Source organism: Chrysemys picta, chromosome 6 (assembly GCF_011386835.1).
Source record: "Chrysemys picta bellii isolate R12L10 chromosome 6, ASM1138683v2, whole genome shotgun sequence".
Classification (NCBI taxonomy): Eukaryota; Metazoa; Chordata; order Testudines; family Emydidae; genus Chrysemys; species Chrysemys picta.
Genome location: NC_088796.1, coordinates 94,719,478 through 94,747,055, shown reverse-complemented (window position 1 = coordinate 94,747,055; position 27,578 = coordinate 94,719,478). Strand labels below are relative to the sequence as shown.

Below are 27,578 nucleotides of genomic sequence, written 5' to 3'. Positions count from 1 at the left end.
TTTTCCTGTCTACCTGGTCAGTGTATCTGAGTTGAGAGTGCTGTCCAGAGCGGTCACAATGAAGCACTGTGGGATACCTCCCGGAGGCCAATAACGTTGAATTCCGTCCACACTACCCCAATTCCGACCCGCAAAGGCCGATTTTATCGCTAATCCCCTCGTCGGAGGTGGTGTAAAGAAACCGGTTTAAAGGGCCCTTTAAGTCGAAAGAAAGGGCTTCGTCATGTGAACGTGTCCAGGCTTAATTCGATTTAACGCTGCTAAAGTCTACCTAAACTCGTAGTGTAGACCAGACCTAAGTGGAGCTGCAGGGCAGAGCAGGCAGTAGCTGTTTGGAGCTCATGGAGTGAAGGCTGGGCTCCCAGCAGGTGGAAGGAGTACTAGCACCATGGACAGCGCAGTGCTTGAAGGCCCTGGGGTAAGGGTGGAGTAGGTGCAGGGGCATGGGGAAGAGGCCCTGGAAAGAGTGGTGAGCAGTTCCAAGGAGAGCAGCATGAGGCTGCTATCAACAGGGTCCTTGGATCGGGACCCGGAGTAGTGGGCGGGCCTGGGTCCCGCCCTCAACACTGGGGAAGTGGCATCATTATTGGACTGCAATACTAACCCCCAGAAGGGGGAAAACATGGATGGCCAGAGGGCAGAGCCATAAAGAGGACACTGCGGTTCCTGAGGCAGCAAGAGGGGTTGCAGGCAGATGCAGAGACAGAGTGATAGTATGAAAACTGTAGTCTGGGAGGGTGTCTGCCTTGAGCTAATCCCCAGAGTGACCAGGCGGAGGCACCAGCCCAGTGAGTGATGTGCCCTGTGACAGGAACTCATATCCACCACAACCCCAAAGCTTTTTCAGAGTCATTGCTTCCCGTGATAAACTCTGCCATCCCAGCAACAGTGTTCAGCTAAGATCAGTGTATAGATAATCTGTAAAAGATCCATAAAATGCTTAATCATAAAAATACTCAATATATAGGAAACCTTCATACAAGGTTGGTATAGTGCAACCCACTATAAAGAGATCACTTGCAGAACAATGCATCTACAGTAGCAAGCATTTCAAAAATATTTATTGGAATATTTGGAAAATTGTTAATACTTGACATACAATGTGTCTATTTCAGATTCTATTATAACTGCTTAGAAATGACCTTCATGCACGTTTGACGGTATAGGATTAGTTACTGGGAAGACCTGTTGCTTTATATCCATATTAGCATATATCCCACTCTCATCTTGCCATGTGTTGATACCATGTCTTCTGTAATCTGCTGTGTCAGTAAACTGAGAGTGACATTTTCTATGAACTACAGAATAACCATCTGGTTGGGCTCCAACCTGTGGAAACAAGAGAGATTATAGTAGTTCATTCTTCAGCAAACAGAAATGTTCAAAAACATGCTGCTCGATAACATCTTGCTCATATTATGGTCAAACTTTAATCTGCAAGAAATTAAACCACTTCACAGAATATAATTTTATCTCCTAATTAAATGTCTGGGCACAATATCTGATTCACTGAATTGTGGACCACAGGATACGGATGATTTAGTGGCCAAGATTGGTGAACTTGGAAGACTGATTTATTTCCTAGCTTCTGGAGATTATTTTTGTAATTAAACTAAACAATGATAAAAATATTTATTCTTGTGCAATTTTTTTCTAAGAAAAGGAAGGTAACGTACCTTACAATAACTGGAATTCTTCAAGATGTGTGGTCCCTATGGATATTCATTGTTGGTTCTCATGTGCTCCATGCACCTGAGCCTAGAAGATTCTTCACTAGCAGCATCTGTTGGTTCACCTGTGCCCTGTGCCTCCTTGTGCTCCAAACCAAGGGCACAAGTGATGGCAAAGACAAACTGTCTCTGCAGTTCCTACTCTGCTGCAAATCAAGTAAATAATTGAGCAGAGGAGGAGGAGGACAGGTCGTGGAATACCAACAGGGATCATGCATCTTGAAGAACTTCAGTTACTATAAAGGTAAGTAACCTCCCTTTCTTCTTCAAATGCTGGTACCTGTAGATGTTCACAGGTGGGTGACTCACAAGCAGTACTCATTGAGGAGGAGGGTGTGAAGACCCAGGGTACACCACAGATTGCAGGATTGCTGTACCAAAGGATGCTGAAGAAGCTTGGACCAATAGGTAGTGTTTGGTAAAGGTGTGCAATGAGCTCCGGTGTCACTGCTCTACAGATTTCTACAAAAAGTATGCCTTGCAGAGAAGTAGTTGAGTGGGCCCTCATACCTTGAGGAAGAGGAATTAACATATCATAACACAGTAGAATACAGCCTGCAATCTATTTTGAGAACCTTTGAAATGAAATTGCCTCCCCTTTCATCCACTTGGCAAAGGAGAAGAATAATCTCAGGGATTTTCAAAAGGGCTTCATCCTTTGATGGTAAAAAAGCCAAAGCTCTAGAAATATCCAGGGAATTGTCTCCCAGCCTCTCTAGTGTCATGAGGTTCAGGTAGAATACCGCTAGATGGATAGTCCAATTCACATGGAATCTGGAGGGAACCTTTGCAATGAATTTGGGATGTAACCTTAGGGACACTTTGTTATGGAACACTATGTAGGGAGGGTCTGCCATAAAAGCCACAAGCTCCCCAACTCTCCTAGCTGAAGTAATTGCTGTTAGGAAGACTACTTTCATAAATAGATAGAGAAGTTTTGGGTGAAGTCAAGTCCAGAGTTGCTCCAATCAATTCTATAATGTGCATGGCGATTAAACTGGACATTTCTAGGTTCATTTGAAGTCCTACAAATTGCAGGAAACTGAGTATATTGTAAATTGAACTTCCCCAGATGACCGTCCTGTGAGCAGCTAGTCATCGAGGTTAGGAAAAAATTGGACTGCCCTGGCGACAAAGTGTGTTGCTACCATCGAGAATTCCTTTGTGAAAACTCTTGGGGCTGTCGAGAGGCCAAAAAGAACCCTGTACTGGTAATGTTCTAGTCCCATCAAAAAGCACAGAAAATTCCAGTGAGATGGGTGAATGTCTATATGAAAATAGACATCCTTCAAATTGAGAACTGCAAATCAGTCGCCTTTGTTGAGGAAAGGGATGTTGCGATAATTGGGCCTACAAATTTGCCCTAATTGTGAGCAACTGTAAAAAGTAAATGAAAGTTCATGTCACAATAACCAACAGACATTGATGGGAAAAGGTAAGAAAGGGAGACAGATTGAATTAGTCCAAACACAAATGCCTACTGATATAACTCTAAGACTGTGTGAAGATCATGCTTGGTACATAATAAAAGTGGGAACCAGAAGTCAGTGATGAAAATCAGTGTGTTGGAAACTAGCCTAATTCATGGACAAAATAATGAGGGGATGGGCTATTCCACCCATCATTCCCTTTTTGGGTCCTTTAAAGAAAGAGATTTTAGGGAGAAAAACTGACTCCTGGAGTGATCTTCACCATTATGGCTGCCACCCCCATCATCTCCTAGGACCCCAGGCCTATATCATCTTGATCTTGAGAGATGTCCTGTCCTGACCAGGCCAGATAGAGGGACCCACTGCCACTTCTGGATCCTAAAACACCACCTGGGATGAAACAGGACTGGACTTTAACAACAGCAGCAGCAACAACTCCAGCCCATCTCAACTAACTTCTTATTTTTCTCCAAAAGGCTAGTTATTACAATATTTAATATCATCTAAGAGACTGTCAGACAAGAGAGGTTTTACTTCTAAAAGTGTTCTCCAGCTAAAGGGGAAAAGGAAAAAAGGATGTTGTTAATATGAAAGCCTTATGTAATACTTTACATTTTCAAAGACTGTTTTCCCTTCTTGTTTTGTTTGATACAAGTTTTAAAGGATTTTTAATGATGCGTTTGCCATGGTATTAATCAGGCTGAGGTCTCTGAATACCAAAACCCAAACCTTGCTTAACACTGTTTAATGTTGGACAGTTACTGGACTATTTTTACACCTTTAACCCATATATTCCTCCTAAATTAATACAACAGAGATTATGGAATCCAGAGTAGTCATCCTGAATCTCAAACAGCATATAAAGACATTCAGCTGTCTGAGATATAGAATGGGTCTCCTTGAAATGAGGAAGTATCTCAAATAGAAACCCTTCTCCCTGTGTTGACGAGGCATGGGTTCTATGGCTCCTAACTGAAGATGGGTGTTTATCTCCTGGCTGAGGAACCTGTCATGAGAGGGATCTCTGAAGAGGGACAGGGAGTGGGGTTTTAGTGTAGGAATGGGTCTTGGAGATTAATTCCTTTCTATCTGTCTGAAGTAACATGTTGCCATATTGGAAAGAAATGGAACAGGTGGTCACTGAAGGGGGTGGAACTGTATGGCTGCACCAAGACTGATTTGTAGCTCTTGAAGGTCCCCTCAAAATGATTTCTTGGCATGGGATAGCTGGTGAGGGGGGAAGAAATCGTATGGAGTGCATTCTGCCTGCAGTGGTGTAACTTCTGGTTTCCTGGGTGGTTCACAAGCTCATTGATGGAAGAAGGGCTGGGGAGCGAGTCACTGTCTATGACAGTGGCTTAGGTTACTTTCCTCCAAGAAAATCCCCAGCAAGCAGAGGGTAGCCTGAGAGTCTTTGAGAGAGTGTAATGATTTGTCTATTTTTTTGCTGAACGTAAGGTTACCCTTGAAGAGGTTTTCTACCATCGCTTGAACTTCAGTAGGAAACCCCAAGGACTGAAGCTAAGAAACCCACCTTATAACTACTGAAGTTTCCATAGAGCGGGAAATGGGGTCAGTTGCTTTGAAAGATGTTTGGAGGGACAATTAAGCTATCCACCATCCAGAATAGTCTGAAACTGTAGCCTGAGCTCCTGAGGAAGCTTGCTAGCAAATGGAGATGCCTTATTATAATGAGTCATTTCGAAATCCAGAGCCTGGTAATTTGCCATCTGGAATTGTAGGCTGGCAAAAGAGAAGCTCTTCCTCTCAAGGAAGGTCCAGTTTTCTCCCTGTAACCAAGGCTACTGCAATCTGTTGTGCTTGGTACTGGCTTGAACTACTAGCAAAGTTGGGACAGGATGCGGAAAAACATTCTGACTCTTTAGATGAGATAAAAGTATCTCTTCTCAGTCTTTTTTGTGGTTGGAGCACAGTTAACTGCAGTGTGCCAAACAGCTGGGGCCAATTCTAATATGGCCCTATTGATGGGAAGTGCCACCTTACCAGGGCCCATAGTTTGGAGGATGCCCAGAAGCTTGTGAGTAGGGTCCTGAACTTCTTCCAGAGGGATCTGTAAAGCCTTCACAATCATCCTCAGGAGGTCCTGAAATTATTTAAAATCATCAGGTGGCAAAGGTGAAACCAGCATCACTGCTTTGGAGACAGGGAAGACTGAGCTGCAGGTGGATCAGGCAGTTCTAGCGGCTTGGGGTGTTCCTCCTCTTCACAGTGCTCCTGAGTGGGAAGGAGGGGGAGGGGTTGAGGCTTTTCCCGCTAAGAAGAGTTGTGTTCATATTCCTGCTCTGATCCTTTGGAGTCAGGAGGCCCAAAGTATCGGACCCAAGGTGCCAATAAAGCCCAAATATAAGGTTGTATGGGTATACAACCCCATAGTGGAGGGCTTCACTGATCCCAGGCCTGCTAGTATGTCTTGAGGCAGGGAGAGGGCACCAGTGCCAAATCTTGGGACCATTGGAGTGGTCAATGCATTGGCCTCAATCTTGCCGGAGGAATAAGAGTCCTTGGCATCTACAGGCAGAGCTGTCAGTCTTATGCCTTATGCCTCATGTCTTATGCCATGATTGGTAGATTGAATTGGTGAGTGGCACACTTTTGGTGCCCAGAGGTCAACACCCCAACTGATAGAAGGGACCAGGGAGTGGTGTACCAATGGTGTAAGTACCTCCCTGGAGATCACTGGAACAGAAAGTAGCAGTGACTCTGAGTTGATGTAAACCCTAGTTCCTCAAGAATAGCATAGCTGGGTCCAGCAGAAGAGTGAGGAGGGGCTCTATGTGTTGGTGGATTGGACAGTGCAGGAGGTAGCTGTTAGTACCGCTAAGTCCCTCTTCCTCATGTAGTGTGGAACCGCCAGTGCAGACGGTGATCGAACCAGACCCATCCCTTACATAGGCAGTGGGTATCCCTGGCTCTCAGTATTGGCCCATGTTCATTGGGAGCTGCAGACCCATACTGGGGCATAGAATCTCATCTGAGTTAGAGGAGGCAAATATGTTAGAGGGTTTAAGTGCAGATTTCTACTGCTTCTTATGAGTGTTTCCTTTACCTTCTTCCCATCCACACCTGAGTTTTTAAATCTGCACTCTTACCATCCAGGACTGCAAAATGCCATGTCCAAAAGGATGCTAATGGCAGATCCTGATGATGTACAGAGGAGGTGGCAGAAACCCCAGGGTTGAGCTGTGGCCTTAGAGTTCCATCAGATGCTTCCTAACCCAGAATTCTCAAGACTGCACATGAATGCTGCATTTGAAGAAGTGAGGTTTTTACTCACAAAAGCTTATGCCCAAATAAATCTGTTAGTCTTTAAGGTGCCACCAGACTCCTTGTTATGAATGGAATGAGACACTCCCGAAGGCAGCACAAACAGGAGATTTAGGGATCACTGACTGGGAAGACCCTGGGAGCAAGCCAGGTGGGACGTAAAGCTGAGGCTTTGAGGCATAATATGTGGTCTGAAGAGTGGGGGTGGCCTGGAGGATACCTCCTACCCCCAACACTATTCTAACTAGCTACAATAAAATAATTTACAAAAAAAAACCCACCTGAATAGAAGGCAGGAACACTAGGAAAGCTGTGGATGCTATTGAAGTTCCATCTCGGTCCATGAGCAGTAGAAAGGAACTAGAAAGGCAGTTGGTTCATGTCACCCCTTATGCCCTCAGTTTGGAGAACACGGAGGCACAGGAAAAGACCAATAGACACTGCTAGGGAAGAATCTTTTAGTCTCAGGCGTATGTGTAGCCATAGTGAATACCTATAGGGACCAGCACTCAAAGAACTCAAAAAACTCTTGTTTTTATTAACATAAATAGCATCCATTCAAAGGAGTAATATCACTAACCATGTTTTCATTTCTTGGATTTGCTGCATAATGTATCAAGGCAATTGTTAGAAACAAAGCTCAAGGAAAAAAACAACAGCAATATTAATTCCTTCTATGAATTTGCCTTAGTCAAGGAGCACTATTTGGGATATTTATTTGCAGTCTAGTTTACTTGGACATCTAGTTTAATAAAACAGGGCACCATATCATTATCTACATCCCAAAGGGAAGCTTACGTCTGTAGGAACAGGCCAGGGTTATATTTGACAGGGATATTGAGCACAAGATCCTACACTAATGAACCAATTTTTGTTCAGAATAGCTATTAATTTTACAGTAAGCCAAGGATGCTGAAAATTAGATGACCAGAGCTGCTGAACAAAACAAAGGGATTAAAAAATGTTTTGTTTGATCACAGAATCAGAGTACTGAGCTTTATTAGAACTAGAAGGTTAGCTGGTATATGCATGGGCAGTTATTGCCTAAGGGCTTGAGAGAAGGTATAAAACAAGAAGTATAAAACTACAAGTCATAAAAAGAGACATCCTATTTGAGCTTCTCTCCTGCTGTATAAAATTACAAAACAGGCTTTCAAGAAGTCTTCATTATTTCATGTCTATCTTTGCTCTATGGAGAATTCATCCCTCATTGTTTCTTTGTTTTGAACAATACTGAAGAAGAGAGTTTAATTCCTTTGAATACTGTTAAACTAACAATCATATTTCTTGTTTGATGGATATTGCTATCCTGTATCTTTAAAAAAAATGTTTTGACTAAGCACCTATATATGGGTTTTTTAAGTATATTTCATAGGCTATGGTCTGTATCAAATTTTTGCTTAAACCTGTTTCTTTATAAATGTAGAAAACATAGTAAATGATACAAAGCAAATACATTAATTATATTTTTTTCTATAGGCGTTCATATTAAGAAAGCTTTTCTGCTCCCTTTAATCAACAAAAAGCTTTCATAAGGAGTGTAAATACTTGTCAAAGATCCTACCAAGTGCCCTGTTCCAGCTCCCCACCAAGACTGCTGTAATGGAAATCCAAGCCTGTGCTGCTCTGGATCCCTGGGGTGTTTCAAGCTCCTAGTGCTTCAGCAGGCTGCAGCACTGATTCCTCTCTAGACTTCTCTGGCACATTTCCTGGGCACTGACTCGCAGTCTGTTATCCTTTATAGGAAATGGGGCTTCTCAGCCCACTGCTTTGGACCCCAGGAGCAGCACTGAATGACCCCTGAGATATCCTGGTAACTCAAAACACCCCCTTTTCCCAAAATTCCACCCAAAGGAGTTAAGGTTCTGTTTTACAGTTTAATAACTCTCCCTCAAGGCATGAAGTACATGTGAAGCAGTCAATAAACATAGACTGTACAAAGTATAACACCTTTATGCACAGGTGCCAGCTTCCTCATTTCCCCAGGGGTGCTCGAGCCCTGCTCGGCCCCAGGTCCCCCATTCCACCCCTTCCAAGGCCCCACTCCTTCTCACACCCATTCTGTCCCCTCCTCCGAGTGCGCTCCACCCCCTCCTGCACACCACTGAACAGCTGATAGCAGCGGGCGGGAGGCCCAGGGAGGTGCTAATCAGCAGGGCCACCAGCAGGCGGGAGGCACTAGGGGGAAGGGAGAGGATCTGATCTGCGGGGCCGCCAGTGAGTGCTGAACACCCACTATTTTTTTTTCCGTGGGTGCTCCAGCCCTGGAGCACCAACAGAGTCGGCGCCTATGTTCTTTTATACTTAATTGTGTCATGCACGGGAGAGTATGGATCATACAAAACAATGTGAGTCCTTGGGAAAACAGCTGGATCAAGGCAGGCAAAGTTCCCACCAAATGCAAGTTGCTGCATACTAGCTGGTCTCTTCCTCATGATTCTGTGACATTGCTCACTCCTGCCCCACCCTTCCGCTTTCTGCCTCACTCCCCCTATTCCTGTGTATTTCTTTATTTAAAACTCCTCCTGGTCACCTGGTCTCTTTTGTTCTACTCCTGGTAACTTTCCATTGCTCCTACCTTCCCGCCTCCTTTCTGGAGTCAGCTAAAACTGTTTTCTAAGGATACAGCTCATCCACTGTCCCAGATGTTTGCACCTCAATCAGGTCTTTAAGTCCTAAGCACCTTTGTATTGTATCCGTCTGGTGCATACATATAAGCACTCAAGACACAGCAGATTTTCATAATACAACTTAACAATATCAATCAAAATTCATAAGTTGTATAGGTATAGCCCCACTATTACATACCATTCTACTGTAGGTTAATATATTCTTGGCAAATACAGTAATGCAAACTGTCATATCTAATGAAAGAAAAATGGCCAGTTAAGCATGACCAATATCCTAAGGGTGATCTATCAAAACACTCAGTCAAATGACAATTGACTTTTGTGTGCAAACACTTTACAGAATAAGTTATGCCATTTAAAGAGTATATGGCCATGATTCTCATCCTCCCAAAGTCACTGGCACACAAAGTAAGGCATCCAGACCATAACATGAACCCTCTTTTCCTTCCCCAAGTTAAGTACTGCATTAAACTTTCCATTTTTGGTGCACAAAACAGAAATTTTACCTTAATTTTTATTTATATCAGTATGTGATTTCTATCACTTCAAAGTGAAAGGTTTCTACATTTATTATAAATATATGTTGCAAAGTAGTCTCCAATGATGATAAAATGCAAACAAACTAAATTACTTGTCGATGGGCTTGCTCCTACTTTTCAATGGGTCAATGAGAGTTTTGCCATTCACTTCAGTGGGAACAGGTTCATTTATGTGTAATTTATGTGTAATCTGTTTGGGTTTTTGTTCCCCTTCTGCCTTCCTCTGAAGCACCAGAGATAGCCACAGCTGTGGCTCGAATACCAGATGGGCTGGGCTGGTGCTTTAAGGTGGTACAGAGAATTCTCTCTTTCTCTGATGCTCTGTTGGTGAGTCTTGCTCACATTCTCATTGTCAAAGTGATTGTTATTTTTGGAGTCAGGAAGGAATTTTCCTCCAGATCAGATTAGCAGGGACCTTGGGGTTTTTCACATTTCTCTGCAGCCCGGGACATGGGTCGCTTGCTATGATCATCTGGGTCAGTCTCATGAAAACAATTGCCTGCAATTGCAGGAGCCTCCAGCATTGGTGCATCTCGGTCCCTTCTGTTCTCTGCCTATGGTGCACAATAGGTTTAGTCTCCTGAGGGTTATAAATACTTTAATCCAGGCTATTGGATTCAATGCAGGAATAAGTGGGTGAGGTTTGATGGCCTGTGGCATGCTGGAAGTCAGACTAGATGATCTGATGGTCTCTTCTGGCCTTAAATTCCATGCCTCCATGATTATGATTTATACTTATCCTTTTCCTATTGAACACATAGAATATTATAGAAATTGTTTTGTTGTGCATACTGTATATTTTTTCCTGACTGCCATTTTTCACCTTGTTTGGACATGATGTGCTAAGCAAAATATCATAGAATTTCAATAAAATTGTGCCTTAGAACAGGACAAACAACAAAAAACGGAAGTCTTTCAGGATCTGATGCTAGGCCTGTGATAAAAAGAAACTTTTCCAGGTATTTATAGTAAGTTTTTGTTCAAAGCTGGGGAAGTTCTGCTATAAATAGTCTCTGTTTATACTAGTTTCTTTCCTATAAAATTTCTCACTGCTGTCTACATGATATTGCAGCTGAACCAGCGATAGCAGAACTTCAGGCAACCGCTGGCATTTTAACAACTGGGTTGTCTGACCAGTTGAACATACTGACAGACCAGGATTGGGAGGTATAGAGGGTTTGCAAAATGTCTCAGTCAATGAGAGTTGCAGGGTGCTCAGTGCTTCTGAAAAACTCAGAAAATTATTTAGGTGCCTAAATATGGATTTAAAAGACCCTTTTTTTTTTGGTGCAAATCTGGGCCCTAAATAGCTGTGATATGTATTTCATTCAATTATTGTAGTTGCTGTGATGCATTGCAAAGTCATGAAATGATGTGATATTGCATCATCTTCTGGTGACAGGATGCAGTAGGGGGAAGAGAATGGGGTTGAGAGGCAAGGAGGTGTCTAAAAGGTATTCAAGTGCAAAAGTAGGCCCCCAGCCCACTCAAGCACAAGTGAGTGAGTGAGTGTGAGTGTGTGGAGCTGTAGGGGAGGGTACCTCTCTGGTGCTACCCTCCCCCATTCCTATGAATAGCATCATTTATGAGATGACTAGATCAAGACAGAGAACCTGTATTGATGTAAAAACAACAAATAAGAAGAGAGGGCTTAGGGTCCTTCCTCAGAAAATTTTTGAAACTCTTGATACAATTCCTTGCATTATGGAAGATTTTAAACTTGCCAGAGGAAAGTTGTGTTTTATTAAACTATCAACCAACATACACCAAAGCTACCAAATCCAGCACACCCCACCAAATACAACCAGAGCAATGTGACACTCTTGGTTTGCCCAGGCCAGTAAGTAGGTCAATTGACAGCTGCCTTGCAATTCTGAGGCCACATCTACACTACCCGCTGGATCGTAGTAGTAATCGATCTATCAGGGATCGATTTATCGTGTCTCATCTAAACGCGATAAATCGATCCCCGAATCGACGCCCATACTCCACCTCAGCAGGAGGAGTAAGCGGAGTCGACGGGGGAGCCGCGGCAGTCGACTTGCTGCCGTGAGGATGGCCAGGTAAGTCGAACTAAGATACTTCGGCTTCAGCTACGCAAATAGCGTAGCTGAAGTTGCATATCTTAGATCGATTCCCCCCAAGTGTAGACCAGCCCTGAGTGCCTTAATGCAATGCTACGCTTCTGCGTCTGACAGCTCTGACATCAACAGCCACCATACAAGCAGGCAGGTCACACCATAGCTTCCACCACACAGTTTGCTCTTTGCAGCAGGACCTCAACAACCCTTCCATCCCCAAGTTCTCCCTACAAAATGTCTTTCTCTGCAGTGCTAAGCACCTCTTACTGTAGCACCCACAAAAATCTTATTTCACTGCTCCTTTAAAGACAGTCCAGCAAAGCTTATTAACTAAACTTAGTTAACTTATTAACTTAATGCTCCACTTCAGTCAAAACACTGAGTTGGATAATGGTAAAAGTAAAACAAGTTTATTAAAAAAGGGACATAGGTTTAAGTGATACCAAGAAAAGGAATAAGAATAGAAATGGCTACGAACAACAGTAAAAATATTTTTCTAAGACTAAAACTCAACAAACGACTCTTTTGTTCAAAGAAGGTTTTCTCCCAGCATGGCTGGCCCATTCTTTAGCCAGGACCCAACACACCGAGCTCAAAGCACTTCGTTTCTCTGACTCCTTCGCTGAAGAATAACGCGGCTCTCTCCCCTTCAGATTATGACAACAGTGTGTTAAGTGTAGAGAGTATGTCAGGCCTGGCAAGAGTTGCTGAAACAATGCTGAACTACCAATGGGCCTTTGTGTCCCAACAAGGTTATCACCCTCCTATCTCAATGAATACTCGGCTCAACTAATCAAGCTTCCTCCTTACACCTTGTCACCCAAGGGACCAGACAGGGCCATTTTGTTGCTCCTGGGATTTTTTCCTCTGGGTTGAGGGGTCCTGAAATAGTATCTCTTCTTCTATCCCTTTGAAGCTTTCACTGAGATTCCCCTCTTTCCCTGGAGAGAAGGCAATGCTGTTAAGAGGACTCATCTTCATGTAAAAGAGGCTATTAAGGAACATATCTTCTCTCCTTAGATGTTGTTCCACGTATTGGGGGGGGGGGAGACTAGAAGCCCCAGAAACTCCAAAGCCAGGTGTCATGTCCTTCTGCTGCTCCTATTTTAGATTCCCATGGATGGCAAGTCCTCGATTCACCAGTCAGTGAGATGGCGCAATCAGCACTCCCTCATGTTCCCGCCTCATTTTAACCTCTACCTTTTATTCCTAGAAGTGGTCCCCTCTCAGTCAGTGCTGAGGTACGTTGCTAGGGCAGTGTCCGAGAGCTTATACATGCTGTACCTTTTATACAAACACCAGACTTCAGACTCCATGTCTGACAGGCAAGCATCTTTCCCAAACAATATATTCAGATCACAATAAAAATTTGTTTAAAAGTATGGAGAAGTCTCTGAGAGGATACAGTAATCACCTCTGTACTAAAAAAAAAAAAAAAACACTTTCCCAAAACCTTTGGTTTGCTCTCCAAAAAACTGTTATTCCTTTAAGTTTTTATTTTATTTTGATTATTACTTAATTCCAGTTTTATATTTGTCACAATACACACAACACAATTCTTTCACTCCTTGAATCAAGAGAGCACTGATACTCATGCATGTGGTGGTGAAAAAAGAAGATACACAGAAATAAATTCTTTAAGCTTTTATCATGCTAAAGCATCATTAAGTTTAACCAAAGATGGAAAGAAAGTTATAAATATCTTATTTTCCACAAAACACTGAGCTTGTGTGGTAGATAACCAAGAAAGGACAGAAAATAGCTGTGGAGGGAAATCTTAAATAAACAGTTTGCTAGCAAGTTATAGGCAAATTAAGAACTGTGTCCCTGTAGTATATAAACTCCAAAATAAATTATAGCTGTTATAACTGTCTCACTTCATTACTGACTCCCACAGTTATACTGCTAATGGCTATATGCAAATATGAACAAATCAACATTTCAGCAGCCTCTTCTTTTCCCAAGGTTAATTAAATGCTCTAGATATGAAGCTACATGTAAAACATCACTGTAAAATAGGACTTTTCTGCTCCATATACTTACATATGGCGTATAATCATATGGAGGGACATAGTCTATACGGTATGTTGTATCCAGATACCTATGATGCACAAAACAAACAAGTAAGGTATATGATATCACAAATAACTTTTATTTAAGGACAGTTTATTTTATAGATAATGAAAACATTAGGATAGCACTTTTTGGAAGTGCAGTTAACTGTTTAAAGTCTTGTCAAATCTGGTCACAACAGATTAGTCCAAAAAGACTGTCCTTCACTTCGTGAATAAGGTTGACTGAGCAAACATATACTGCAATTTACTTCCCTCTTTCTACTTGGAAAAAAGGAAATTTCAGGTCAGAATCCACAGGCAGACTATTTTTATATGAATTTAACTGAGAGCAGTCCTTATACTGAGCCATATAGTGCTACATTTTCAGACATGCGTGTGCAAAAATTCACCCCCTATTTGCATACACTAAATCTATATAAGCAAGTACTGAGATGTGCACGCATAGAGTTAGAGCTTTGCATGCACACACTGATGTGTATGCACAGCCCTCCATTTGCACTTTTGAGTACTTACGCCAATAAGCTGGGCACATACATGTTTGAAAATATGGCCTGATATCTTCCTTTGTAAGATATTGTAACTGTAATACAAAATCTTTGTCTATTATAGCTTTAGTTAAAAGGACATCCTTCATTTCATAAGAGATACGTAAGTTAGGAAACAGTAGAGAGGTTAACCATAGGTATCATTCACAAGAGCAAAGTGGAGCAATTCCTACTACAACCTTCCAATTCAAAGTTTAAATCAGCATTTTTTCCTACAGTTGAGCTATGTTTATGTGCTGTAGCCTGTAGAATTACCAGTGTTGTTAGAATACCTGAGCTTTTTCCACCCACTATCTGTCTGTCAGGTGCAGTGCTAATGCACCCCAGACTTCGTTCCTGTCAGTTCAAAGGAAGGAGCACTCACCTTAAAGTACAATGGGGGAGAAATTATCAGCAGACTTATAGGTAGATAAGCAGCAGAAAATAAATAGGTTCAAGACATAGGACTTGTTCTGTAACATAGGAGATTCAGCTGCACAGAGTTTACCATTTAACTATTTAGGTACTATATCCAGCAAGGTGGAACCCTCCAGAGCATGCTCAGAGGAGTCTTACAATGAGGAGAGGGGGCTCTATAAACCATTCTTGTAAGGTCTCTGGTGGTATATGGAAAGTGGTTAGAGAGTGCTAGATCAGTGTAAAAAAGCTTTAGGATGTTTTCAGGTGGCTGTCAATGCATTTGTCTAGGGCAGGAGTTCTCAAACTGGGGGTCGCGACCCCTTGAGGGGTCACAAGGTTATTACATCGGGGTCGCGAGCACATGCATGAAACAGAGAACTGCTAAAATAAATATATAATTTAAATCTAGCATTTTAGAAAATCACACACACCTTTTCATTATAATGTAGTGTATTTACTTCAAAAAGTGTTGTAAACATATAATGCAGCGATCCTTGCTCCTAAACAAAATATATATTTGGTATTATCACCACTTTAAGGAAATTGAACTCTGGGGATTGTAGTTTAGTGCACACAGGTTTGTTGTCTTGAGATTGAAAAGCTGGGACTGAGACAACATTAGAAGGCTTGATTGTTCAGCAGCTGAAGAGCTGCATTAGTCCACAGACAAATCAAAACACTGAGACTGGCGTGCGCGCGCGCACACACACACACACACACACACACACACACACACACACACACACACAGAAAAAAAGAAGCAATCTATAATTTAACAGTCAGACACACTGGTGGGGCAGCGCTGGGCCACCCCAAAATTTACCTTAACCCCCCTGTAGCCATCCCTCCCTATGCAAAGGTCAAATGTTATGCAGGGAGTAAGGGTGGGATGGCATAGCATTACCATCCTTATTTCTGCACTGCTGCTGGCAGCGGCACTGCCTTCAGAGCTGGATCCCCAGTCAGTAGTGCCACTCTCTGGCCACCCAGCTCTGAAGGCAGCGCCGCTGCCAGCAGCAGCACAGAAGTAAGAGTGGCAATGGGCACTATGTCTGCTGTGAAAAGTGATACTGACAAAGTGTCTTCACTTTTAAAATATTAAAAAATAACTTATCTGCTTATACCAATCATTCGATAAAAATGTGTTTTAGTTTTAATTTAAAAACCGTGAGAAAAGGTAAATTCGTTTTAAACAATAGGGTTATAAATTTAGCATTTAAAATAGCGTTAAATATAAAAAATGTGTTTTTAATTTATAAGGGGTGGGGGTCACACTCAGGCTCGCTGTTTGAAAGGGGTTATTAGAGGGCTTTCACTTCACCCCGTGCCCTGGTTCTTGTCACACAGACAGAAAGCAGAAAACCAGAAGTCTGAAGCGCAGGCAATGCAATGTTTATTGGGGTTAGTTCCAAGCAAGCATATCCATTGCTCTACACGCTGGCACAGCCTGTTTCCCAGTGTTCCGTTCCCTGCTCTGGCGCCGCAGAGCCTTGCCTGTGTCCCCATTCCCCATTCCCACTTCCTCCTTCTCAGCAGGCCCAAATATACCTGCAGTGCACGCCCTAGTCACACCCCTTCAACTTATGGTTATGATCCGTTCTGGAGGGTCATGAGTCTGGGGTCTTCGTCCCACCTCTTTTGTATCCCATGGGAGGGGTAAGGAGTGAGGTTGTGTTCTGGCCAAGGCCAGGCCTTTCTTTGTCTTTTAGGGTGTCTTATGCCTCCTCCCCAACTCCCTTAACCCTCCTAACTGGTTGCTTGACCTTGGCTTGAGAGAGGAGCCAGGCAGCCTTCCAGTGTATGCTCATACATTACACTCCCACCATACCCTGAACACTTTAGCTCTATACCTTATCTTTTTTCATTGTACTAAAAGCTGTGGGAAATGCTAAAGAAAAAAACAACCCACAGTGTCTTTGTTCATTGTTCTTCACACATATTAGTATAAGATATAAGAGTATCAAAAAGTCAAACCCAAAATTCTATCTCAGGCTGACAAACAAGCCTATATACTAGTAGGGTTGCCAATACAAAAAGTTTCAGAATCATTGGTCTAGGGGATCCCAATCAATAATGTTGCCTTCTGTCCAGATTGAGGACTTGCCTCGCAATTAGTCATCAGAGAGTCACCCGGGAATAGTAGCCCCGATCTTTGCTCTGTCCGTCACCTATTTGTGCAGTTAAGAGCAGACAGCCAAGAGAGTGAAATAGAAGTTTAGTGCTGTCCAAATACTGTTGGTCAGTTTTTGGATGGCAGAGTGCAGGCTCTTATATCTTTTAATTTAAATGAAGCTCCTCCAACAGCTTGGAGGAAGAAAAGCATGTCAGCTTTAATAATTTGGTGGCGTTATGGCAATAGACCGAGAGGTCTCTAGAGGTAAAATGCCTGGAGACAGGTCAGGGACCTTGCCTTCTACATACAGTCCTAAACCAGAGTCAGGTACAGTTCAGTCTAGCTATTGCATGAGGCAACTAGACAGAGATAAAGAAAAGGAGAAAGGTCCAATTTAGTAGCTGAGTTACATCACTAAACTGTATCTATGGAAGACTGACTCATAATATTTAAATGCATGTTATCGGACAGGACAAAGGCAACAGGGAAAATATTAGCCTTAAGTGATGTAGCGGAGAAGTCTTTAACTCTGGTGGGATGGAAAATTCATAATGAGTGATTTGTTCAGTCTGCAAATTGTGATTTTCTCTAACCGAGTTGGATTAATTGGCTTAGTGATAATTTTGGTTCAATCTTTAATAAACAGTGGTTTGTATTTCAGATTCCACAACAGGGTTCTTTGCTAAAAATGAGTAAGACCTGAGCTAAAATCTCCAAAAGTATAAGTGCTAAATTGCACTTGTACATGTTTAATTTTGATACACAACTACCGCAATTTATACATATTTGCATATTCAAATGTAAGAGCACATTTTAGCATGAACACTTTTGAAGATTTAGCACTGGATCATTTCTCTTCTTGATGGAAAATGGTCTTTTAAAATGATGCCTAAAAACTGGCAGGAAAATGTGATGGTCACGTGAAGTGGCCAAACAAATTACATTTAGCTCCTGACCTGCCCATCCCTGGCCTTCAATAACTATACATTTCAAAGATACAAGTCCAAAGACTATTTTTCCATTTTCTCCTACTTACTTGAAGGACACTTTGGGCACTATAAATAAAATAAAGACTGCAACAGCTGCTTTGATCATCCTCACTGAACATTACGTGTTGGTCTTAAAGTATACCCTCTCTGAAGATCCTACTCTAAGGCAATGACTAACTTTTTGAAATGGGTTCAAAGCTATCATCAAAAGCAGATGATCCAGTTAAAATGAACCTCTTAGAAAATGTAGCTTTTAAAAAGAAATCTGTACAGTAAATATCAAGTTTGTGGCTTTGGCTAGCTTACCCACCATTATATGCAACAAGGCTATCATTGCCTCCATTTTTTATTTCCTTTTCTTCTATTTAAAAATATATATACACCCACAGCTGCGCAGCTACTTTTTTTGTTTTGCACTTAAAAGAAAATTGTGTCCATTTTGCTCAAACCAGCAATAGACAAGTTTGTTGAGAGAGAATCACTTAGAATCATAGAATCATAGAATATCAGAGTTGGAAGGGACCTCAAGAGGTCATCTAGTCCAACCCCCTGCTCAAAGCAGGACCAATTCCCAGCTAAATCATCCCAGCCAGGGCTTTGTCAAGCCGGGCCTTAAAAACCTCCAAGGAAGGAGACTCCACCACCTCCCTAGGTAACGCATTCCAGTGTTTCACCACCCTCCTAGTGAAATAGTTTTTCCTGATATCCAACCTGGACCTCCCCCACCGCAACTTGAGACCATTGCTCCTTGTTCTGTCATCTGCCACCACTGAGAACAGCCGAGCTCCATCCTCTTTGGAACCCCCCTTCAGGTAGTTGAAGGCTGCTATCAAATCCCCCCTCATTCTTCTCTTCTGGAGACTAAACAATCCCAGTTCTCTCAGCCTCTCCTCATAAGTCATGTGCTCCAGACCCCTAATCATTTTTGTTGCCCTCCGCTGGACTCTTTCCAATTTTTCCACATCCTTCTTGTAGTGTGGGGCCCAAAACTGGACACAGTATTCCAGATGAGGCCTCACCAATGTCGAATAAAGGGGAACGATCACGTTCCTCGATCTGCTGGCAATGCCCCTACTTATACAGCCCAAAATGCCGTTAGCCTTCTTGGCAACAAGAGCACACTGTTGACTCATATCCAGCTTCTCGTCCACTGTGACCCCTAGGTCCTTTTCAGCAGAACTGCTACCTAGCCATTCGGTCCCTAGTCTGTAGCAGTGCATGGGATTCTTCCGTCCTAAGTGCAGGACTCTGCACTTGTCCTTGTTGAACCTCATCAGGTTTTTTTCTGCCCAATCCTCTAATTTGTCTAGGTCCCTCTGTATCCGATCCCTACCCTCTAGTGTATCTACCACGCCTCCTAGTTTAGTGTCATCTGCAAACTTGCTGAGAGTGCAGTCCACACCATCCTCCAGATCATTAATAAAGATATTAAACAAAACCGGCCCCAGGACCGACCCTTGGGGCACTCCGCTTGAAACCGGCTGCCAACTAGACATGGAGCCATTGATCACTACCCGCTGAGCCCGACGATCTAGCCAGCTTTCTATCCACCTTACAGTCCATTCATCCAGCCCATACTTCTTTAACTTGGTGGCAAGAATACTGTGGGAGACAGTATCAAAAGCTTTGCTAAAGTCAAGAAATAACACATCCACTGCTTTTCCCTCATCCACAGAGCCAGTTATCTCATCATAGAAGGCAATTAGGTTAGTCAGGCACGACTTCCCCTTCATGAATCCATGCTGACTGTTCCTGATCACTTTCCTTTCCTCTAAATGTTTCATAATTGATTCCTTGAGGACCTGCTCCATAATTTTTCCAGGGACTGAGGTGAGGCTGACTGGCCTGTAGTTCCCCGGATCCTCCTTCTTCCCTTTTTTAAAGATGGGCACTACATTAGCCTTTTTCCAGTCATCTGGGACCTCCCCCGATCGCCATGAGTTTTCAAAAATAATGGCTAATGGCTCTGCAATCTCACCCGCCAACTCCTTTAGCACCCTCGGATGCAGCGCATCCGGCCCCATGGACTTGTGCACGTCCAGTTTTTCTAAATAGTCCCGAACCACTTCTTTCTCCACAGAGGGCTGGTCACCTTCTCCCCATGCTGTACTGCCCAGTGCAGCAATCTGGGAGCTGACCTTGTGCGTGAAGACAGAGGCAAAAAAATCATTGAGTACATTAGCTTTTTCCACATCCTTGGTTACTAGGTTGCCTCCCTCATTCAGTAAGGGGCCCACACTTTCCTTGATTTTCTTCTTGTTGCTAACATACCTGAAGAAACCCTTCTTGTTACTCTTAACATCTCTTGCTAACTGCAACTCCAAGTGTGATTTGGCCTTCCTGATTTCACTCCTGCACGCCTGAGCAATATTTTTATACTCCTCCCTGGTCATTTGTCCAATCTTCCACTTCTTATAAGCCTCTTTTTTGCATTTAAGATCAGCAAGGATTTCACTGTTTAGCCAAGCTGGTCGCCTGCCATATTTACTATTCTTTCTACACATCGGGATGGTTTGTTCCTGCAACCTCAATAAGGATTCTTTAAAATACAGCCAGCTCTCCTGGACCCCTTTGCCCTTCATGTTATTCTCCCAGGGGATCCTGCCCATCTGTTCCCTGAGGGAGTCAAAGTCTGCTTTTCTGAAGTCCAGGGTCCATATTCTGCTGCTCTCCTTTCTTCCTTGTGTCAGGATCCTGAACTCGACCATCTCATCATGAATACACTGATATGTATTTGAATAACCCACAAGCAAGGCAAAGCAATGCAGGAAATTCAACAAGATGTAACTCACAAAGTTCCTGACTTATTTTTAATGGGGAGGGTCTTATGGGTGTACAGAGGGGACATGGCCCTGCAACTATGTGAGTTTACAGAGATCGGCAATGAAATTCTGTGCATCTCCAGGCCTCATGTAGAGTACCAGGCCTCTGCACTATTCCCCATTCCCTCAATGTGAAATCTGGAAACACAGCTCCCTCAGATTTTTGCTATTTGTATTGCAGTAGCATGTAGGAGCTCCAGTCATGGATCAGAACCTATTGTGCAGATGTCATTAGGTCAGGTACCATCTGTATATAGCTGAGCCATATCAATGTTCATACACAAGGATCCATACACCAGGCTCCCCTAACCTAAGATGCCACTCTTCTCTCTCAAAAGAGCTTCCGAAAGGGTTGAAAAAAATAATGTCACATTGGCGCCCACCTTCCTCTGACAGATTTAGGGCCAATGGAATAGATTTTTATCTGCTTTCACCTCCACTGCATTGCACACAAGTGACTCCAAAACCTTCTTTAAAACAGCTTTTGTTAAGAGTGAGGGCCAGCATTTAGAAATGTAGTTGTCTAAAGTTAGACACCTAAATAAAATACTTGATTTTCAGCAATGCCAAGAATCTACAGCTCACACTGAAGTCAATAGGAGCAGAGGATGTTTAGTATATCTGAAAAAATCAGGCCACTGATTTAGGTACCTAAATATGGATATAGGTTTCTAGCTTCGTGCATCCAAATTTCAAAATTTGGGCCTAGATCTTCTTCAAATGTGATTGGCTAGGAACAGCACAACAACAACTTAAAGTCACTTCACCATATACAGATTTACAGAAAAAGTTGTACCCAGAATCCAGTTCAGGTTCTTCTTTTTCAATGAACTGACACATAAGAAGAGGCCTTTGACTTCAACAAGGACTTCATTTCACCCTCTGTTTTAATCTAGTACAATAAATCAGGTAAAGTCTAATAATAGCTGGTACAGAGAAAAATATACTTGAAAGCAATACTAATCAGATTAAAAATCAAAATTTTCTGAAAAATAAATTCTCGGTTTATTAAGTTAATCCATTACTTTCTAATTTGTTTATAACATTTGCAAATGTTATGTATCTCACTATCCTAATCACTTGAATAATTTTCCCCCCTCAAATTGTTAGCTTCAACACCTCAGCTGATCTCAACTATCAGGACAGAATACAAACACAGAAGTGGGCTCCAAAGTAGCCGGAAAGCAAACAATAAAAAGGTATATAGGCCAAATCAGTACCTGTCAACACTAGCCATCAATATATTGATGCATTGAGAAGAAAACAATATCATCCCTAGTGACTTGCCTACACAGTGAAGAAGGGTGACAGAATAGGACATTGATCCATCTCATGAGAGCACCATCAATACGGAAGAGCAATCATCCAACAATACTTTCTCAGTCCTTTCAGACAATAAGGAACACAGCCAGTAAAGTACCATTCGGGAACACTGCCGGGGTCTATATCAATCTGCGTCAATCAAATGTCATGGTCAATGGTACAAAACAGATGCCATGAGCAGATCATTAACAGAGATGATTTGGGTGCTGCTGTTCCATATTCAGGTTTCAAGACAGGTTAAAATGGGAACTGGGTACGTGAGGATTCCGAGTACTACAGCACTGCTTTGCCACAGTCTTCTCAATAACCTTCCCCAAAATAGAAAGGTTAGAGAAAGGGCACTTAATGACAAGTTATCAACATCAATAGATGATTTCTTGCCCAAGGACATAACAATTGCTTGTTTAAGAGATCCTGGCACATTGCACTCCCTAGGATGCACAGATTATCTCTACCACTAATGGATCAATGTCTACCCATTAGATTTAACCAGCTATACAGGGCATGTAACCAAATTATAGGTCAGAGCCTGAAGTTCTTCAAACACTTCAAAATCTTCAGTAAGCAAAATTGACTGAAACTCAATACAGAGGAGGTCTCGTCTGCACTTTGCACCCACCTCCCTGACACAGAGCTGCTACCATGAAAGCAGTCTATCTGGTCTACACGTACTTAGCTACGTGTACATACATCAAGCATTTGCACACCTATCTTGAGTATGGGCAACAGTAGATTGGAAATCTAAATTTAAATACTTAGCTCCTTTTTTTAAAAAATACCTTAAAATAATAAAGTTATTTATTATGAACCCTATCTGTAATCCAATTTTTTTGGATCGCTGAATACCAGCAAGAAAAATGTGATGTGACTGACACTGCACTTGTCTGAATAAGATCAAACTTTAAGAGCACAAAGAAACATAGAAAGACAGAGCAATCACTGAATATTATAGTTAGTCATATAGAATGTTAGAGGTCACCTTTGACATTGTCTGGAAATTTTCCAAAATATTCTTTTTTACAAGCAAGTGGAATACTTCAAGTATTACTATAAAAGTATCATTTTTCCATAAGGGTTAATTTGATGTTGAAATGTATATTATGATTACATCTTTCCCACATAACATGAAGCACTCCTTTTCAGTCCATTGAGCAAACTCATTCTTATGCATTGTCTTTTAAGTTGGCATTTAATTTTAACAGCTACACAGTCGGTGAGAAGCAAAAAAAAAAAAAATCTACATTCAAGAGAGCAGATTCTGAAACACTGTGGAATTAAAGTGTTTTTACCATAATTAGCATTCTGTCTGTATGCATCTATCTGTATGGTAAATGAGAGACATCTTAAAGTTATAAAAAAATTACATGGAGGATTGGAATCTGATATAATTATAACCCAACTGTATCTCTATTTCCTTGATTACAGTTTGAGTATTTTAATGTTATAACATATGGAAACTCCTAAAACTACTACCCCTTTCTCCTCCCAGACAGCTCACCTTCTCCTGCATGGTCCTCGTGTCCACCCCAACAGATCTTGTAATAAAATGCTTTGGCCCTATGGATATGATGAACTGCTCCACTGCCTTTACTCTTGGGATCACTTGCCTTGTTCCTTTGGGTTTCAAAATCTCTATCCTATGCTTACATCAAACCTCTCATTTATAATACTCAGACTTATATTGCCAGGCATCCAGTTTCCCCAGTACTTAACCCTGAGGCAGCAGAGGCTGATTTCACATTTTACTTTTAATTTAACATTGTTAAATCAAGAATAACTTCCGATTATATCTTTTAAACAAAACTTAAGAGTTAAAGAAAATTCCATGTTTGATAACCATGATGTCTTTTCCAAATCAGAAGCTATCCCAGGTAAAATCTTCATTAATCTGTAGTTATATCACTGTATCACTCATTTCAGCATGAAAACCCTTAAGGAATATTGTAATTTTTTAAAATCACAAACTGGCATTCTAAGCTGAAGTTCTCCTTTACAATAAACACCCCAAAGTATGGTATGCAAATAGACAACAACTTCAACTCTCTCTCTGTATCTCCATCAGATTTTAATCCTTACTCCTCATTTTATATTTGGAGCAGACACTATACTTGTACAGCTTGTACTTGTGAAGTATTGAAAAAGTGAACCACAGAGCATTGGTTTTATAACTGGTTTCATAAGCACATGACTCCAATCCTAAGCCTGATGCTTTATTACCACATTAAGCTTTGCACTTTCTATGTAAGTGTCATAAATGCCATGTCCTTAGCCTAAATGAATACTTTGGCTCAGTTTCCAATAAGGATGATAACCTAGAACATGGGGGCAAAGGCACAATGGCTAATGATCATGAGTGTATAGAAATGGAAATTACCACATTCAAGGCAGAAGCTAAATTCACAGAGTTTAATGCAGTCAAATTGTGGGTCAGAGGGGATGGGGAGCAGATAATCCCCCTCCCAGAATACTGAAAGAACTGGTACATGAAATTGCACGTCCGATGGCAAGGATTTTTAATAAATATATCAAATCAGAAGTAGTACTGTATGACTGGAGAATAGTAAACATAACACCTATATTTAAGAAAGGGAAAAAATGCAATCCGAGCAACTACAGACCAGTTAGTCTGACCACAATATGCAAGGACAAATTTTGAAGGAAAGAATAATTAAAGATATGGAGGTAAATGAAAAATGGGATAAGATGCAACCAACAGTCTGCCTAACCCTATATGATTCAGAGTAAGGTATTGATATTTTGTGATTACTTAAATTAATCTTTGTAATGGATGCATAAAATTGCATCAGAGATTCTGGTTATTCTCATGGCACTACAGAAGCAGAATTACAATTGTTCAGATGACCCTAACTGTTCATCTGCATACAAGGGGTCATATTGGGATGGCACAGACCAGCAAAGTGAGATGACACTTTTTCCCCTGCAGGCTACATTTTGTACTCTAGGCCCAAATCATAAAAGGTAATTAGGTGCCTAGTTCCCATTGACATTTTTTAACATTGAAAAATGACATTTTTTCCTCCAACCTCATTTTCAGAAACAGTTGAATTGTTTTGGCTGAAATTAAAAAAAATCATTCTGAAGCAGACACCGAGCATAAAAACATTCATCTCACATTATTAACGTTTGGCAAACATTTGGGTAACAGAAAACAGGGTCTTATAATAGAAAGCGTCAGGCAACCTTAATAATAGGCAGTACTATAGCCCTGTGTATTGTATGCATTGCTCTTTTTTCTTAGATTAAAATTAGTGTAATTATTTTATCAATATACTATTACTACCATAAATAAGGTTACTTGAGTCACTAGCTATGCTGGGAGTGAAAACCATACATATTATGTCTGAACTAAATACAATAATTCAAGAAGTAATTCTCAATTAGCTAATGTAAAAACAATGTTTTAGGGATCTTTCCAGACCCAGACACTCGACACTCTACAAGCCACAGAGAACAAATATAATTTATCCCTAAACAGCACATCACTATTGGCTTTTTTTTGGAGAGGATTACTAACATTTGAAAGTGATCTGAAGGGTGTCTTGGCAATACAGCTCCAACTCCTGTTTTGGGCATCCCAGTCTCCCTGCAAAAGAAAAAATGATTTTCAGAAAATTAGCATAATCATAAGTAGTTCAATTTTTCAAACTTATTCTATGCAACCTGGTAGAAGCAAGGTTTGAATGGTCAACACTTAAAAAGAACCATCTCAGAGCTGTGAAAAACATTTGCATAGGTCATTAAACTGGCAAATAGCACATTTTTCCCAGATTCGCGGGGGAAAAAACTAGCTTTGCACTAATTTTTTTATATATATTTTTCACCTATGATTAAATGCAATTCCTTTTGCAATAGCAGAAGCTGGTGCAAATGTTAGCATAGAAATTATAGCTTGTATGTATGTTTGCCACTGCCATCTATGGGCTAGAATGTATACAGCCATCTCAAGTATTTATTAGATTGTAAGGGTCCTACTTTGTTAGCTGGAAAAGGACACATGACAGTTGGAGCCCACTTCTGGAACCCAACCTCAAAAGAGGGGATCCACAGCATGGAGAAATTTCAACTCAAAAGTTAATAAAACTTTAATTCTGGAGTAGATTTCCTGAGGTTTGGTGGGAGGATGTGTAACCCACACACCTTCTGTATGTAGTATTCTGTCCCATTTAGTGGCACTGAGACCACTTAGAGAGAGATTAATGAGTCTGCTTTACAGCCTTAGCTAAGGGCCACGTGGCTTTTAGCTCATGCAGTAGAAACTCATACAGTTAGCTCCAGAGGCCCCAGGTTCGAGCCCGCCCACCTGCCAACGACTGGGGTCTGTCGGTGTTACAGATGGAGTACATTCCTTCAGGCTCCATCCCACTCTCCTCTTATCCATGGATTGCCAATCCCACAAAGGACCCTCTACATGACAGGGGTCTGGTGCTGGCATGGGGAAGGGAAGACCTGGACATGGAGATTTCCCTTGGCATGTGGATGTGGGGGACAGGGTGGAAATGGTCTTATATTATCATTCTCTGTAGTGAAATTCCTATATGAATGGTCCAATACAAAATTCTATAGTGTACAAGATAAATATTAATTATACCTGTCAATAACACCATCTTCAAAATTATCTTCATTCAGCATGGACTTACGAATCTCTATTTCCCTATATCCTTTATTTGTATACGGTTGAGACAAATGATCCTGGTATGTGGTAATCCATGTCTGGAAAATAGCATAAAAGGACAAATACTGGGAAAGGGGAAAAAACAGTTTCAGTATATTGGCTATTTTCAGTCTGAGATACTGTACAATTGTTTGTTGCTTGTTAATTAATTATTATGATGGATGCTATACATCATAGCCCTATTTTGCTTTGCAAGTGTTGCACAATGTTTAGCTCTGGCTAGGAGGTCTAAAAATAGTGCTCTATACATAGGCAATAGCTAGGTTTAACCTCCTGGCAGGTCTCTTGCTGTAGGAAAAGTGCTATCTGTAAACTGTAAAAAGTGCCAATGGTGTAAACTCTCATATTCATAAGATGCAAGTATAATTTAACTCTGTTCAGAGCAAGGTCACAGAGCTTATAGTAGTGCTGGAAAAGGGCTGTACATTTTATTATTGAAATGCATCCTTTGTACAAGTATTCAAGAATATTCAAGACATAAATCCTCAACCTATTTTACTTCATGGGACCAACATTTTAATAAGTTTGCAAAGATCTTTTTTTTTCATTGTATAAATAGGGGAGAAGAGAGAGTACAAACTGGTCACATTTGCTCATCATTTTATTAAAATGGTCAAAAAAGCCTTGTTAAACAAAGACTTCTTCAATAAGGGACAAACTGACAGTCCCGTTAACTGCCCGTTAACTTTTTTCATTCTGATTTTTTCCTCGGAATGGCATTGTTATTGTTTTATATACTTTAAGAAAGCCCTCTCTTACATTTTACCAAATGAGATTTCATTCAAATCAGCTACATGAATAGGTGATCTTATAACAAACATAAAAAAGTAAGATACACCACCATATTTTTCTGCACTTTTATGAATAATGTCTAAAATCTCATCTTAATCAGCTCCCAGTAGTTCAATAAAAATACAGAGAAAT

At 41.3% G+C, this 27,578-nt stretch overlaps 1 protein-coding gene across 2 annotated transcripts in view; it reads right to left on the bottom strand.

Annotated features, from left to right (window-relative positions):
- Positions 1 to 1,036: 1,036 nt before the first annotated feature.
- The window catches only part of CFAP95 (cilia and flagella associated protein 95), a 50,295-nt gene continuing 23,753 nt past the window's right edge, over positions 1,037 to 27,578 (bottom strand). For both annotated transcript variants that reach the window (XM_065549387.1, XM_005297776.4), the window contains exons 3-6: positions 26,571 to 26,692; positions 25,497 to 25,565; positions 13,739 to 13,796; positions 1,037 to 1,329 (exon numbers count right to left, since the gene is read on the bottom strand). In XM_065549387.1, coding sequence (XP_065405459.1) covers positions 1,132 to 1,329; positions 13,739 to 13,796; positions 25,497 to 25,565; positions 26,571 to 26,692 — 447 coding nt within the window. In that variant the 3' untranslated portion in view covers positions 1,037 to 1,131. The remainder of the gene's footprint in view (positions 1,330 to 13,738; positions 13,797 to 25,496; positions 25,566 to 26,570; positions 26,693 to 27,578) is intronic.